The sequence below is a fragment of the Hylobates moloch genome, unplaced genomic scaffold (assembly GCF_009828535.3).
Source record: "Hylobates moloch isolate HMO894 unplaced genomic scaffold, HMol_V3 SCAFFOLD_9, whole genome shotgun sequence".
NCBI lineage: Eukaryota > Metazoa > Chordata > Mammalia > Primates > Hylobatidae > Hylobates > Hylobates moloch.
The window spans coordinates 15054982-15071736 of NW_026652284.1; the positions used below are offsets into that span (position 1 = coordinate 15054982).

The 16755-nt window shown below is 52.6% G+C and overlaps 1 protein-coding gene across 1 annotated transcript in view; it reads right to left on the reverse strand.

Moving 5' to 3' along the window:
* Positions 1 to 8233: 8233 nt before the first annotated feature.
* ARHGEF19 (Rho guanine nucleotide exchange factor 19) overlaps positions 8234 to 16755 on the reverse strand; it is a 10967-nt gene continuing 2445 nt past the window's right edge. Inside the window, exons 4-14 of the mRNA XM_058443666.1 lie at positions 16671 to 16752; positions 16466 to 16599; positions 16217 to 16369; positions 15824 to 15953; positions 15635 to 15709; positions 15372 to 15461; positions 15044 to 15204; positions 12696 to 12854; positions 12115 to 12194; positions 9554 to 9658; positions 8234 to 9148 (exon numbers count right to left, since the gene is read on the reverse strand). Coding sequence (XP_058299649.1) covers positions 8991 to 9148; positions 9554 to 9658; positions 12115 to 12194; positions 12696 to 12854; positions 15044 to 15204; positions 15372 to 15461; positions 15635 to 15709; positions 15824 to 15953; positions 16217 to 16369; positions 16466 to 16599; positions 16671 to 16752 — 1327 coding nt within the window. The 3' untranslated portion in view covers positions 8234 to 8990. The remainder of the gene's footprint in view (positions 9149 to 9553; positions 9659 to 12114; positions 12195 to 12695; positions 12855 to 15043; positions 15205 to 15371; positions 15462 to 15634; positions 15710 to 15823; positions 15954 to 16216; positions 16370 to 16465; positions 16600 to 16670; positions 16753 to 16755) is intronic.

Consider the following 16755-nt stretch of genomic DNA (forward strand, 5'->3'; position numbering starts at 1 on the left):
GACCAGCTCCCAACCCTCAGGGCAGCTCATGAGCCAAGAGCTTGAGAGTGGCTTCCAAAGGTCACTCTCTCCACCCCGCTGTGCCCCACCCAAGCAGATGACTGTTCGTCCTGTTCTTCACGCTGCTCAGGGGAAGAAATTCCCTAACTCCACTCCCTCCACTCGCCCAGGTGTCTGAGACAGTTCCCACAGTTGGCAAACTCTGCCTTAAGTCCCACCAGAGTCCCTCTTGCTGCAATGTCAGCCCATTTATTTTAGTTCTTTCTCCCAGTAGCATCAGAAATACAATCTGGGGGAGACACAGGCTGGGAGAGTGGGGTCCTGGGAAGGGGAAGGCACACTTGGGGACAGGAAGTGAGAGCGAACCCAGATTCAAATCCCGGTCAGGGTGACAAGAGTGGCCAAGCGAGGCCAAGTGCAGTGGTTCACACCTGTAATCTTAGCACTTTGGGAGGCTGAGGGGGGCAGATCACTTGAGGTCAGAAGTTCAAGACCAGCCTGACCAACATGGTGAAACCCCATGTCTACTAAAATTACAAAAATTAGCTGGGCATTGTGGTGGGCACCTGTAATCCCAGCTACTCAGGAGGCTGAGGCAGGAGAATTGCTTGAACCCAGGAGGCAGAGGTTGCAGTGACCCGGAATAGTGCCACTGCACTCTAGTCTGGGCGACAGAGTGAGACTTCATCTTAAAAAAAAAAAAAAAAAAAGAGCGGCCCAGTGGGTCTCCTGGTGCCCAGGGCAGTCTCAGCCCAAATGGGGCAGCCCCACCCACAGCCCAGCCCGAGGGCACCCTGACCCTCCACCCTACCACACTGGCACCAAGTAGCTCAAAGGAGGGAAGAGAGCTGGGGTGGGACTTGGAAGCAGAGCGGGTCTGAGGGGCAGTTATGAGCTCGGGCTCAGGGTTCATGCAGAGCCAGGCTCAGACCTAGCAACAAATATTCACTGAGCTGCTCCTGGGTTCCAGGCATGGCAGTTGGCAATGAGGCCACAGCACTGGGAAGACAGCCAGAGGCCCTTTCTTCATGGATTTCACGGTCCAGTGGGGGAGACAAGAGAAAACAGGTCACCACATGGATCAACAAGGAATCCCAGAGTGGCCACTCGGCTCTGCACTGTCCCCCTCCTGTCACCATTTCAGCTCTCAGGATGCCGCTTCAGTGGCACCACCTCCAGGAAGCCCACCCTGACCGCCAGTGAGGACAGGCTGCTCCCTTATTTGTGCCCCCACAGCCCCGCAGTTTGCACTGTGTAAGCTTTCAGCTGAATTTAACTCCCATGCAGAAAAGCACACAGATCTTAGGCGCCCAGCCTGATAGACTGCCCCAAAGTGCACAGCCCTGTGGAAGCAACATCGGCAGTCCCTCCCTAAGCAGTCACTACTTCAGCTGCAGGCGCTCCCCACCCTGACCTCGATCCATCAATTAGTCTGCCTGGTTTTGTACTTTATGCAAATCAACTAATTTGTTTTGTTGGTTTTTTGTTGTTTTTTTTTTTGGGTGTCTGGCTTCGCTCACGTTCAGTCTAGATTCGCTCATGCAGACACAGACAGTACTTGTAGTTGTAGATGGTTTAGTCTCATGACTGTGCAGTGTTCCACTGTGTGAATATACCAGGATTTTCATTTTACTATTGATGATGAGCATTTGGGTAGTTTCTAGCATTTTGGCTATTAATGGATAATACTGCTAAAAACATGCTAATTCAGTTCTTTTGGGGCACATATGTACCCATTTCTGTTGGGTGTATACCCAAAGAAGGCAGTGGAATGTCTGGGTCATAGCGTAGGCATGTTCAGCTTTTGCAGATGCAGCCAAGCTGTTTTCCAAAGTAGCTGTGCCAATTCACACCCCACCAACAGTGTAGAATTCCTGCTGCCCCACATCCTGACAACACTCTGTGTGGGGCCCTGCACTTCACCTGTTTACTTGTCTGTCTCCCCATTAAGGAGTGTCACCAAGGATGGGGATGCTGCTGATGTCCCTTGGTCCACAGGTGACACAATCAGAGAGGAGAATGAAGGGGACTGGAAAGATGGAAAGAGAGCTGGGCATAGTGGTGTAAGCCTGTAGTCCCAGCTACTCGGTAGGCTGAGGCACAAGAATCACTTGAACCCAGGAGGTGGAGGTTGCAGTGAACTGAGATCGTGCCACTGCATTCCAGCCTGGGCGACAGAGCAAGAAAAAAGAAGGGAAGGAGGGGAGGGAGGGAGGGAGGGAGGAAGTTGGAAGGAAAGAAGGAAGGAAGGAAGGAAGGAAGGAAGGAAGGAAGGAGAAGGAAGGAAGGAGAAGGAAGGAATGAAGGAAGGAAGAAAGGAAGGAAGGAAGGAAGAAAAGAAGGAAGGGAGGGAGGGAGGGAGGACATCAACAAAGAAGCAAGCCACACTGTCTGCCCCAGAGCTGAAGTGCCTGCTGGGCTGAAGCCAGGGCTCACTGGTTCACATGAAACCTCAGTGTGCCCTGAAAATGAACAATCAAATAAGTTTCTTTCTCAACAGTTTCATTTCAGGACAATATCTTCTAAACAATAGGCTCAGAGTTTGGGGACCAGGAGGAATGAGGAGGGGTAGCAGGGTCGCTGCAGAGAAGGGCATGGGCACTGGGTGGGGAAGAGCTCCTGAAGGATTGGAGACTGGCTGGGCAGACAGCCTCAGGGGCCAAAACTCCCACCCCAGACGCCGTCTCCAGGTCCTGTCCTGCAGATACCACCCCCCAGCTTCCTCCTCCTTCTGTGGCAAGCAGGGCAGGGCCCTGGGTCCTTGGCCAAAGCCCTACCAGGGCAGGGCATGATGGGCAGAGGCAGGCACCACTGAGAGAGGGGCTCCCCGGAGATGCCTGGCCCGGATCTACCCCCTGGGCAGGTGGGCAGGGAGCAGGTGGGGAATGAGGAAAGTGGGCCCAGTGAGCAGCCCTGGCCTCCTGGTCTCCTTGCCTGAAGCACAGCCCCAAAGCCAGCCCCCTGGCCCCCAGCAGTTTAACCCAGACTCAGGTGTCAGCCAGATTCCAGATGTGCCAGGGCAGGCTGAATGCAGGACAGCCTGTTTCCTCTGCTCTGCCAAGCTGCTGCCAAGTTGGGCGCTCTTCAGGCAGACTCAGCACTGGAAGAAACACGCAGGCCCCTTGGTCTCTACTCAGTACAGGAATCCCATTCCCAGACTGCCTGAGTTCCTTCAATCCTCAGGGGACAGGGGCCTCCCCACCTTGAAAGGGCCCCCAGGCTCTGGCTGTGCAGCTCTGACACAATAAAAGCCACCACTTCTCGTGACTAATTATGGGCCAGACACTGTGTCAACCACTTACATACTTCATTTCACGGTGGCTGTATGAGGCAGGAAACATTATCACCATCCCCATTTTGCAGATGGGGCTTGGAGCCTTAAAGAGGCTTTAAAGAGACTTGGTGTCTTGCCTAAAAATCACATGGTGCATACACACACACACACACGTATATATTATATATGTATACATATTATATGTAAGTATATATTATATATTAACATATGTATACATGTATATTTATATACTTATATATATATTTATATGTGTGTCTATATGTATACGCATATATAAATATATGTATGTGTGTGCGTGTGTGTGTGTGTATATATATATATATATATTTCCCACCTCTGTCTGATGAGAGGGCGTAGAAGCAGTGACACCTCAGCAGCAATAAGCACACCCAGTCTCTAAAATAAAAGGATCACCCTCCTTGGAGAAATGGCTGATTCTAGCACTGAGGCAGGAAAAAATGCAAGATGATTCCAGAACATCTTGCAGCGCAAGAAAGCAAGGAAATGCTCAAAAAACAGAAAGATGGGGGCATGTCAAACAGACACAGGAGCTCATCTAAAAGAGCTCCTAATAGCCAAAGCTGGAACCATCTGAAAAATAAAATAACAGTCTGGGCACGGTGCCTCATGCTTGTGATCCCAGCACTCCGGGGGACAGAGGCGGGTGGATCGCCTGAGGTCAGGAGTTTGAGACCAGCCTGGCCAACATGGTGAAAGCCCATTTCTACTAAAAACACAAAAATTAGCCGGGCGTGGTTGTGCACTCCTGTAATCTCATCTACTCTCGGGGCTGAGGCAGAAGAATCACTTGAACCTGGGAGGCAGAGGTTGCAGTGAGCCGAGGTCACGCCACCGTACTCCAGCCTGGGTGACAGAGTGAGACTCTGTCTCAAAAAATAAAATAATAAAATAAAATAAAAAATAAAATAAAATAAAATAATAAATGCAGAGGTCCATGCTGATAGAAATGCAGTCATATGCTGCATAATGACATTCTACATTGCCAGTCAACAATGGACCGCATAGATGATGGTGGTTCCATAAAGTTACAGCGGAGCTGAAGAATTCCTATTGCCTAGTGATCTGTGTTACAGTACAGTAACGTGCCTACAGTGTTCAGTACAGTAACATGCAGCACAGGTTACCAGGAGCCGTAGGCTACACCACATAGCCTAAGTGTGTAGCAGGCTCCTCCATGGTCTCACAATGACCAAATTGCCTAACAGTGCTTTCTTTGAGTGTATCCACCGTTAAGCAATGCATGACTGTAAATGACTAGCCAAATACATGGAAGGAAAGGAATAAAACTTCCTTACAGAAGAATTCCAAATAATTGGCCCCAAGTATATCCGCCCCCGCCAACTTGAATGTGGGCTCAAATTGCTTCCAAAGAACAGAATTTGAAAAGGGGGCTGGGCATGGTGGCTCATTTCAACCTCATGGGAAGCTGAGGTGAGTGGATCGCTTGAGCCCAGGAGTTTAAGACCAGCCTGGGCAACACAGTGACACCTCATCTCTACAAAAAATAAAAATAAAATAGTTGGCCAGGCATGGTGGCTTATGTCTGAAATCCCAACACTTTGTTTTCTTTTTTGTTTTGGTTTTGTTTTGAGACAGAGTCTCACGGTTGCCCAAGGCTGACCCAGGTGTCTGCCCGCCTCAACCTCCCAAAGTGCTGGGATTACTGGCATGAGCCACCACACCTGGCCAATCTCAGCACTTTGGGAGGCTGAGGACGGTGAATTGTTTGAGACCAGGAGTTCAAGACCAGCCTGGGCAATACAACAAGACCTCTTGTCTACAAAAAATTAAAATTAAAAAAACTGACTCACACAGGTAATCCCATCACTTTGGAGGCCAAGGCAGGCAGATCACTTGAGCCCAGGAGTTCAAGATGAGCCTGGGGAACATGGAAAAACCTCATCTCTACAAAAAAAAAATTTAGCCAGGTGTGGTGACATGTGCCTGTGGTCCGAGCTACTCGGGAAGCTGAGGTGGGAGGATGGCTTGAGGCTGGGAGGCAGAGGTTGTAGTGAGCCACGATTGTACCACTGCACTCCAGCCTAGGCAATAGAGCCAGACTCTGTCTCAAAAAGAAAGCCAGAGAAAGAGAGAAAGAGAGGGAGGAAAGGAGGGAGGAAGGGAAGAAAGAGAGAAAGAAGGAAGGGAAGAAAGGAAAGGAAGGAAGGAAAGGAAGGAAGGAAGGAAGGAAGGAAGGAAGGAAGGAAGGAAGGAAGGGAAAGAAAGGAAGGAAAAGAGAAGAAAGAAGGAAGGAAGGAAAGAAGGAAGGAAGGAAGGAAAGAGGCTGGATGCGGTAGCTCACGCCTGTAATCCCAGCACTTTGGGAGGCCAAGGCAGGCGGATCACGAGGTCAGGAGATCGAGACCATCCTGGCTAACACAGTGAAACCTCATCTCTACTAAAAATACAAAAAATTAGCTGGGCGTGGTGGCAGACACCTGTAGTCCCAGCTACTCGGGAGGCTGAGGCAGGAGAATGGCGTGAACCCAGGAGGCAGAGCTTGCAGTAAGCCGAGATCGCGCCACTGCACTCCAGCCTGGGCGACAGAGCGAGACTCCGTCAAAAAAAAAAAAAAAAAAGAAAAGAAAAGAAAGAAAGGAAGAGAAGAGAGAGGAAAAAGAGTAACTTCATAAAAGAAAAATCTGGCAGACACCACCTTCACCAAGTCATCAAGGCTAGCATTGCCAGAGACGAGTCACGTGGACATTGCGTTCCTCCTGGCATCACGTGATGAGCAGCGCACTGTATTTACCTCTGTGGTGTTCCTCCTCCAAACCCATAACTCCTGGCTAGTCATGAGAAAAACATCAGATAAACCCAAATTGAGGGATAGTCCACAGACCAGAACTTCTGAAATTGTCAAGGTCATGAAAACCAAGGAAACACTGAGAAACTGTCACAGACCAGAGAAGACGAAGACACGGCAAGTAAACGCAATGTGGGATCCTGGATTGGATCCTGGAACAGAAAAGGACATTAGTGGGAAAACTGGTGAAATCTGAATCAAGTCTGGAGTTGAGTTAATAGCAGTGTACCAGTGCTGGTTTCTTAGTTTTGACTAATGTACCATAGTCACGTAAGACACTAACAATGGGGGAAGTTGTGAAAGGGGTGGATGGAACTTTCTGTACCATTGTTGCAACTGTTCTATAAACCTAAAAGTATTCCAAAACAAAAAGTTTATTTTTTAAAATCACATGGGATATAGATGTCAGAAGCAGAATTCAAATTCAAGGCTGGAGGCTGGGCGCAGTAGCTCACGCCTGTAATCCCAGCACTTTGGGAGGCTGAGGTGGGTGGATCATCTGAGGTCAGGAGTTTGAGACCAGCTTGGCTAACATGGTGAAACCCCGTCTTTACTAAAAATACAAAAATTAGCCAGGTACGATGGCACACGCCTATAATCCCAGCTACTCGGGAGGCTGAGGCAGGAGAATCACTTGAACCCGGGAGGCAGGGGTTGCAGTGAGCTGAGATTGCACCACTGCACTCCAGCCTGGGCGACAGAGCAAGACCCTGTCTAAAAAATAAAAAAATTTGAAAAAATCCAATGTGTCTGCTTCCTAAGCCCACATGCTCCTCCGTCCCTACACTACACCATGATAGAAAGTCATTCCCAGAGACCTCCTCATGAATCTGAGCTTCTCCCCACCTGTCCCAAGTTTGCCCTCTGGATCGCCCTGACTCACCTGTTTTCTTTGCTCCATGACCTCCTTTGGAGGGTTGAAGGATGCTCCCATCCCCACAGGTGTTCACATCTCCAAGTTCATTATTCCCAGGCCCTTCCACTCTTTTGGGTGATGTAATAAGCAGTGGCCTCTCCAGCACCTGCCCCTCCTTTGCAGCAGCCACCACGTTCCACTTGGGGATCCACGGGATTCCAGGGAAGACAACTCCCCAGCCTGGCTCCAGGGATACAGCACAGGACTTAGGCTAGGCCCATCCGCACCGCCATGATCAGCCCAGAGGTAGCCATGTGAGCCAAGCTGATCCAATCAGAGAGAATCCCAGGACTCTGGGAAGGCTGAGACAAGGACAATTCTCTTATTCTATGTTTGATGTGAATGAAGAAGCCCCTGGAAGCCTTAGGATAAAGCCAACACCAAGGACAACAGAGTAGAAAAATGGAAAGATCTGGGTCCTCAGTGACATCATTGAGCCACTGGATCAAGCCTTGCCTGAAGCCTGCAGTGGTTCTATACTTCTCAGTGACAAGAACTGTGGGAGGGGCTGGGCATGGTGGTTCATGCCTATAATCCCAGAGCTTTGGGAGGCCGAGGCATGTGGATCACTTGAGGCCAGGAGTTCAAGACCAGCCTGGCCAACATAGTGAAACCCCATATCTACTAAAAATATAAAAATTAGCCGGGCATGGTGGCAGACACCTGTAATCCCAGCTACTCAGGTGGCTGAGGCAGGAGAATCACTTGAACCAGGAGGCGGAGGTTGCAGTGAGCCAAGATTGCACCTCTGCACTCCAGCTTGGGCTGAAAAATGGCCCCCAAAAGATATCCATGCCCTAGTCCTTGGAACCCGTGAATGTTACCTCATATGACAAAAAAGTGGGGGGGGGGGGGGCAGAGGGTTTTTGCAGATGTGATTTAAATTAAGGATTATGAGATGGGAAGATTATCTGGGTGGGCCTGAAATGCAATCACTTGTTTATCAGAGGGAGGCAGAGGGAAATTTGGTATAGACACACAGAGAAGGCAATGTGACCATGGAGGTAGAGATCAGGGTGATACGGCTGCAAGTCAAGGAACGCAGCCACCAGCAGCAAGAAGAGGTGAGGAACCACTCTCCCCTCGAGCCCCGGGAGGGAGTACAGCCCCTGGGTGTGGGCCCAGTGCTGCTGATTTTGGACTCAGCCTCCAGAACTGTGAGAGAAGAAAATATTGTTTTAAGTCACTCAGTTTGTAGTAATTTTGTTATAGAAGCCACAGGAAACAAATAAAGAACTAATCAAATCTCTTTAATGTTTAAGCCTATTTGTATCTGACATTTTGTTACTTGCAGCCGAAAGCAGCCTAGCTGATACACAATGGTCCCCCTGCCCCCTGGTCACCCTTACAGCTCAGAGGTGAACTCTAGAGAAATGAAAAGCCCCAGTTGGGAGCCAGTTGGAGACTCTCCTGGTCTTTAGCTGGGAAAATAGGACTGCGGGGGTGGGGGCAGCATCAGATGGATCACAGACTCCAAGCAAAGGCATGATAGGAGTTTATTTACAGACAAGACAGAGCAACCAGCACCCACTCGGGCTCTGACCAGGGGAGGTGGTAGACAAGACCCCAGATATATATAAATATACATACAGGTCCCAGCACCATCAGCACCAGAACGTTCCCCAGCCAGGTCCCTGCCAGAAGGACCAAGAGTCAGGCAGGACTGAGGACATAGAAAGGAGAGGGCCCCAGTCTTTGCCAGGTATCAGTGATCACCTGTTATGGTCCCCATGTCGGAGGAAGAAACTACCCTTGGCCTTGAAGTGTGGACACTGAGGAGCATGAGGACGGAGAGACCCTCTGGAGGTGCCCCCATTCCTGTGTCTAGCCTGTGCCCTCAATGCCAAGGCCACAGAAGCGAAGTGCCAGCAGGAGCAGCTTGGGGCATGGAGACACTGCAGGCCCCACCAGGAGCCAGGCATGGAGGTGGGGTCCCAGGCCATGGCTGCCCATCACACAGGGGCCTCCCCCAGTTTGCTGGTGGCACTCGTGACTCGCTTATTCTCCCGGAGGTTTCGGAGGCGGGCGCTGAGGCTGCTGATCTCCTCCACATAGGCCTGGGGCACCCACCCCTTCTCACCATCTGCCAGGCGGACCCCTTCCAGCCAGCCTAGGGACACATAGGCCAAGAACAACAGCATCAAAGGGGCACCAGGGCCAGGCCTGGAAGGGAACACCTCAGCCCTGATGCAAGCTTTGTCTGCACCCTTGGGGCCACGGTGACATCATCTCAGCATCTCTCAGCTCCAGGAAGGACCCTGTCTTGAGCTGTCTTGTAGATGAACTTCTGACCTGTTTTTCCTGATATCCTCTGAAAGGGTATTTCCCACTGTCCCCCATCACTCTCAATCCTATATCTTTACAAGCAGGAAGTTCCTCCTCTCGTCTAACCTGATTCCCACATGCTGTGGCAGATCAACACTTGCAGAACCTTTCCCTGTGATATCTTAGTCATCTAGCCACCTCCTGCCCACCCAAGACCCATCAGGGAGACTTTCCCAGGAGGCCCCCTCACCGTCACTGGTCCAAGTCCTCACTGCCAGGATGTCAGTCTTCTCCAAGGTCAGCTCATCTGGGTGCAATGCCTTGTATGTCCTAACACATTGAACCTGGGGGCAATCTGACAGCCCAAGGGAGGCTCAGGGAGTCCCAAGGGCAGGATGGCAGGGGCAGGAGCATGGGGAGGGCAGGGAGGGGCAGTAGGAGGAAGTAAGGGGGTGGGAAGGTGGCCATTGAGGCTTCGATTCCTCTGCCACTCCCATGCCACAGGCCCACATTCAAGCATGTGTACCCTCTGCCCACCCTGGCCTATCTCCTCTCCTACCCTAAACACAAGTGCAGGATTAATCCACTCCCTCCCAGCTTCGGTTTCTGCCTCTATACCAAGGGCTGTCCCCTCCCCAGCTCAAGCCAACACCTTGCTTTTGACCTTCAGACCCCAACGTCCAACTGTCCCCAGATACCCCACAGAAAACAGTAATGGCCCTGCAATGCGCCCCTAACATCGCTCTGGTGCTCCCTTTGGCCCATCCTTCCCAAATGGGATTCAAGCTGCATCACTCCCCTGTTTAAAGCCCTCCAGGGCTTCCCAATCCTTTTGGAAGAAAACCCAAAGTCCTCCCTAGGCCCTACAAGGCCCTTCATGGTCTGGCATAGTCCCCTGCTAGCATCGTCTTCTCCCCTCCACTTTCCCTCCCTACTCACTCACAAAGCTCCAGCCATACCAGCCTCCCTGCTGTTCCTCACTCTAAGCTCCCTCCTGCCCCGGGGCCTTTGCGCTGGCTCTTCCTCCAGATGCTCTTCCCCGGATCTTTTCGTGACAACCTCTCCTCATCCTTCAGGGGTCAAATGTTAATTCCCAGGGACCTCCCCTAACCATTTGGGAGTAGGGAGCTTACCCCCAGCCCGGGTGGGACTCCTAGCTCAAGCCAGAGCATCTACCCCCTTCCTGGCCCTCAGCTCTTTTCATTAGACCAGGTGGACTGGTAGCATCCAAAGCCACAGATTGAGGGGCCAGACCTCGCTTGAATCCCAGTTCTGCCGCTTACTGGCTGTGTGACCAATTTACTTCACCTTCTGAGCCTCAGTTTTCTCAGATATGAAAAATGTCTACCTAGTAGGGTTGCCATGAGGATTAAGTTAGATTTAATGTGAATACAAAGCCCCTAGCCCTGGGCCTGGCCTATGGCAGGCGCTCAGTGGGCACGAGTGCCCTTTCTTTCCCTTTACTACCTAAAGCTCAGCCCTAACTCCTCTGTTCAAAAGCCTCCATTAAGGCTGGGAGCAGTAGCTCACACCTGTAATCCCAGCACTTTGGGAGGCTGAGGCAGGTGAATCACTTGAGGCCAGGAGTTCGAGACCAGCCATGGTCAACATGGTGAAACCCTGCCTCTACTAAAAATACAAAAATTAGCTGGGCGTGGTGGCAGCTACTTGGGAGGCTGAGGCAGGAGAATTGTTCGAACCTGGGAGGTGGAGGTTGCAGTGAGCTGAAATTGTGCCGTTGCACTCCAGCCTGGACGACAGGGTGAGACTCTGTCTCAAAAAAAAAAGCCGGGCGTGGTGGCAAGTGCCTGTAATCCCAGCTGCTCGGGAGGCTAAGGCATAAGAATTGCTTGAACCTGGGAGGTGGAGGTTGCAATGAGCCGAGATTGCACCACTGCACTCCAGCCTGGGGTACAGAGTAAAACTGTGTCTCCAAAAAAATAAATAGATAAAGGCCTCCAATAAGCCAGGCACGATGGCTCATGCCTGTAATCCCAGCACTTTGGGAGGCTGAAGGGAAAAGATTGCTTGAGTCCAGGAGTTTGAGGCCAGCCTAGGCAACACAGCAAGACCCTATCTCTACAAAAAATAAAAATAAAGGTGTGGTATCCAGGTGTGGTAGTGCATATCTGTGGTCCCAACTACTCAAAAGGCTAAGGCAGGAGGATCACTTGAGCCCAGGAGGTTGAGACTACAGTGATCCATGATCATGCCACTGCACTCCAGCCTGGGCAATAGAGCAAGACCCTGTCTCAAAAACACCCCAAACAAACCTTCAATAGCTCCCTAGAGCCACTATAGGAAGGCTCTCTATGATTAGGTTGCACCCTAGCTTACCAGCCGCACTTCACACCCAAAGGAGAAACCTTTATTCCAACTGAGCAGATCCCTCACCTGCCACCACTACCCCCACCACCCTCATACCCTGGCTCTGCTGCTTCTTGTCTTGTTTGCAACTGACACAAAGATGGAGACAGACCCGGGCTCTGGTCTCGGCTCTGCTACTTACTGGCTGGGTGAATTTACACAAGTCCATTTATCTCTGAACCTCTCTTCTAACTTGTAAAACAGGGGTGAAATGGGAGGTTAAGAAGGCTTTGTGATCTCCAGGATGCGCCTGTGGACACAGAGTCCACCTGTGCTATGTAAGTTCTGCCCAGCCTTCGGGGTTCCTCAGAGCTACTCCTGACTGCCCCAGAAGTTGATCTCTCTCCCCATAGCCCTGCCAGCAACACAGCACCCAGGATGGGAGGGGAGGAGAGCAGGCGAGGGTCCAGCCCAGGGATGTAAGCAGCAGGGATGAGCTACTACCTTCCCCCTCACTGATGACCTCCTTGTCCTCCTGGGGGCTGGAGGGGCACAAGGCTGAGATCCATCGCTGCTTCTCACTTCTAGGGAAGGGGGAAGCTGAGTTGTCACAATATGCAAAGCGCAGTTACCCAGGGCAGGGTGCTGAAACCAAGGCTGGGGGAGCCAGACATGATGTCCAGGCCTAGGACCCAGGTCGTGTCTGCCCCACCCCAGGGCCCACCCCACAACCCTGTTCCCAAGCCTGTGCCCCACCCAGCTCTGAGCATAACAGGCCCAGAACCCCCTGGATGCCAGCCCTACCCCCATCCTTCCTAATGCCACAGTCCTGAAGCCAGAGATAGCAGGGTGTGGAGGTTTACATCCAAGAGATGCCCAGAGGCTGAGGAGGAGGTGGCAGCCCCCTGACATCACCTGTGGGGCAGGCACCCCTGCTCTGGCCTCCAGCCCTTCCCTCTGCCCCTTTGTCCTGCCCAAGTCAGGGAAGAGTTGAGCACTTGGGGAGGAACAAGGCCAGGATGTCCCAGGGGTGCCCGTCATGGGGAGGGGGAGCCTCCTCTCTCCCCATACCCAGGCCCACTCACTCTGTCCGGGCCCTCAGCAGGAACTGGTGCTTCATGTGCTGCCCGTGGAGGAGCTGGAGAAGGAACACGTGGCCAGGGATGCCCTGCAGCTTCAGGCTCAGGTCCCGCACCTGCAGCTCAGCCATCTTGGCATAGACGAAAACAGCAAACTTCCCTAGACTGGAGGACTGGGGGAGGGGAGGTCAGCCTGGCCTGGGCCCTGGCTCCAGGCACCCACCCTTGGGATCAGGTGGGTTCTGACTGGAAGCGGGGAGAAGGGGTTGCCTGCCCCGCCAGCGTTCTCACAGGGTCCTGCTTCTGGATAGGGCGCTGCTAGTCCCCACAAGGAACCAAGAGCTCCTTCCCCACTGGCTTGCTGGTGGAGGCTGGAGGTGATGGAGACCAGTCCCTGAGCCCCAAGCATGCTTTCGACCTTTCTCTCTCTTTTTTTTTGTTTTTTTGTGTTTGTTTTTTGGTTTCTTGTTTTGTTTTAAGACAGAGTTTCGCTCTGTCTCCCAGGCTGGAGTGCAGTGGCATGATCTCGGCTCACCACAACCTCCACCTCCCAGGTTCAAGTGATTCACGACCTCTCTCTGAACCTCTCTCCCAAGCGTCTGTTCCGAACAGCCAACTGGACAGCTCCCCTGAGGAGTGTCTAACTCTCTCCCAGTACATAAGACCCATGAAGGCTGAGCCTCATCTCTTTGCCACTGTATCTCAGTGTCTGATACTGCCTGACCCACAATTTGGGCTCAGTAAGTACTTGTAGGCAGGATGGGTGGAGGGTGTTCCATGGATGTCAACTCATTCAACAAAACTCGGCATCAAAAAAAAAACTCAGCTTCTCTCACTCCAAGCCAGATCCCCTTTACTGTTCTCCATTCCAGTGAAAGATCCCACCAGTTTGCCCAAGAGGAAACTCAGACGTCATGCCCACCTCTTCCCTTTCCATCCCCCCTACACCCACCTGGTGGCTATGTCCTGTCTTTCCTCCTTATTGTCCCTTGAATCCACTTATCCTGAAGTACCCTGCCACTTCTGGAGCATCTACACTCTCCTGAGCAACTGCAAGACCCTCTGGCCTCTCCCCTTCCAGTTCATCCTCCAAATTGGCCAGGAGCAAAATATCATCCCTCTGCTTAACTCTCCATGCTCCCTGCTGCCTCAGAAAAAGTCCAGCCTCTCTACCATGACCTTCAACATCCCAACTTCCCTCCACTGCCTTTCTCCTTTACAAATCCAGCCACATTAGGCTTCATCATTCCCAAACACACATTCCGCTCTTCTACACTACTATGACTCTGCTGTACTCCTGCACTCAAACTACCTCTCTACCTGGAAAACTCCTACTCATCCTTCAAAACCCAGCTCAAATGTCCTGTCCTCTATGAAGCTTTACTGATTCTCACTCCACACCAGGAACTACCGCAGTACACTCTTCCATCAAAACCGTAATGATATGGTTATCAGGATGTATTTTCACTGGTCTGAGATCTCCTGTGAGCAGAAAACAAGTCTCATTCATATTTATGTCCCTAGCACTGGCCTGCTATAGAACAGAGATTCAGTGACTGTTTACTAAATGAACAAACAAATCAGGAATGAACTCTTCTTATAGCATAACATGTCCATCCTTTTTTTTTAAGAGATGGGGGCTCACTATGTTGCCCAGGCTAGTCTTGAACTCCTTGAACTCCTGAACTCCTGGACTCAAGTGATCCTCCTACCTTGGCCTCCCAAAGTGCTGGGATTACAGGTGTGAGCCACCGTGCCCAGCCCACATGTCCATCCTTTATCCCATTCACCTTATCCAGGCAGTCTTCTACCTCACTCCTCATAATAATCACAGCTAATACTGAGCAAGAGTTCACTGTAAGCCAGGCACGGTGCTGCCATCAGACAGAGCTGGCATCCTCCCGGCTCCCCCACCTACTAGCTCCATGATCTGAGAGTAACAGAGAAGCCTATTTCCCAGGGAGGTATTTGGAGGATTAAAGGGAATAATACACGTAGCATGCCTTGCAGAGTAGGTACTGAGTAAACATTGGCTTCTGGCATAGCTGTGACTCAGGGCAGAGTTGGGACTCCAGGGCTATGCTCTTAGTCTCTGCTCTTACTGGCTGAAGCTCACAGCATCTCCAAGTCCTCGGCATACAGTCTAGCCCTTGATTCTCCCTTCTGGAACGTGGACTTGTCTCACATCTCTGCCTTTGCTTCAGGAGCCTCCAAATCTCAGGGTGCCCTGGCAGCCTACCCTGGCACAGGCAGGGGCTCCCACGCCCAAGGATGGTCTGATCATAAGCCCAGTGGTGGGGAGGAAAAGAGCCTGGCTCCAGTTTACCTGCCCACCCCCGACTGCCCCGACTCACTCCTTCCGCCGAGACAGCTGCAAGCAGTCATTGAAGAGGTAGAGGTAGACTGCCTTGCTGGACAGCTTCAGCTTGGCAGGGGGTGCTGCCGGCAGTGGTGCCAGCTCTACCAACTCCCCATGCCGAACCAGCCAGAGGGCCTGAGAGATCAGCGGGAAAATCTAGAGGGATGGAGAAGAATGGGTCAGGCCCAGGGGCACCAGGCAGAGAGCACAGGATGGTAGATGGGAGGGTGTGGGCAGCGATGAACTGGCCTGAAGCCCCCAGGGCAAGGAAGAAACAAGAGCTGCCCCTTGGGGTCCCCATCCCACTGGCTGCAGACACACACCTTGCCCTCAAAGTGGATCTTCTTGCTCAGGTGGATGAGTTCCTCTGTCCTCTTCATGGACTGTACGCTAGCATTGCACTCCTGCACCAGCTGGGGGAGCCGTGGGGAGGTCACCTGCAGCCCCTCAACTCTGGCTCCCAGAGCCCAGCCTCAGACTCTTGTCCGGGGACCAGAGACTCTGACAGCTGGGGGCTGTTTTAGATACATGCTGGGGGTCCAGGGGGGCCTCAGGAGCCAAGCAGACCCTGCCCTGCCCAGCTCACCTCCTTGAGCACATTGAAGGCCTTGGTGGCCACGTCTTCGTCGTCAGAGCCCTGTGCTGTCCGCTTCAGGATGTTCTGGAAGGTGGGATCAGCACAGTGAGGCAGGCCTCATGCTCCCCTGAGACCTGGCCCGCCCACAGGTGTATCTCCCTCGCCCAGCCCTCACTGTGGCCTGTCCCCTCGAGGTACCTCCACCAACATTTTGAGGCAGGTGATCCTCTGGAAGGGCAGGATGAGGAAGGAGGTAAGGGGCAGACCCTGGCACACGGGAGACTCCTCCAGGCGAGCCAGGATGCCAGGGAACCTGGGGTTCTCCAGGATGGAAAATGGGGAGAGCTCTGGAATCACAGATAGGCCTGAATTCCTGGGATCCACAACCCTGGCCATCCACAGGGTCCTCAAGGAGCTTCTCAGCACATCCTTGCTGCCCCTTGGGGTTGCATCTCACCTTATCCTGGTCACAGAGACCCTTTCAGGGACCCCTCCCCTCCCAGAGTCACCTTGCATCACCCAGCCCTCAGTGCCTACACCTGCCTGAGACTCCCTCCACGCCCCCGCCCCTTTCAGAGCCCCCAGCCCTACAGCAGGCGCTGGTAGGTGCGCTCCTGGTAGGCCTGGTTGGTGACATAGGGCAGGTAGACTCGGCGGAAGGCCGGGCAGTGGTCCAACACCACGTCGCACACGCTGAAGCGCAGCACATCTGCCTCCAGCCGCTGCTCCAGGTCCTGCAGGAACCTGAGGAGTCAGAGCCAGGATGGAGACCCCAGATCTGGGAACTGGCCAACCACAGGCTCGGTCCCCACCCCAGGCCAGGCCAGACCACTTCTTCACCTCTCGCTGGTGCTCTTGACCTCAGGCAGTTTGGAAAACAGCCACTGCTTGTCCTGCGCCCCCAGACACTCGCTCAGCTCGGCAGAGCCTAAGAAGTGGCCCACAGCCACCGACAGGCTGTGGATGTAGGAGGCCTCGGAGTGATCAGCTCAAACTTGGCCTGAGGGAGAGCGCACACGGGGTCGAAAGGGCCGGGCCAGTTCACCTCGGAGGCCCTGGCCTCGCATCCCCGGACCCCAGGACGCCACACGTCGCGTCCTCGCCCCTTCTCTAGCCCCACTCCTAATCTG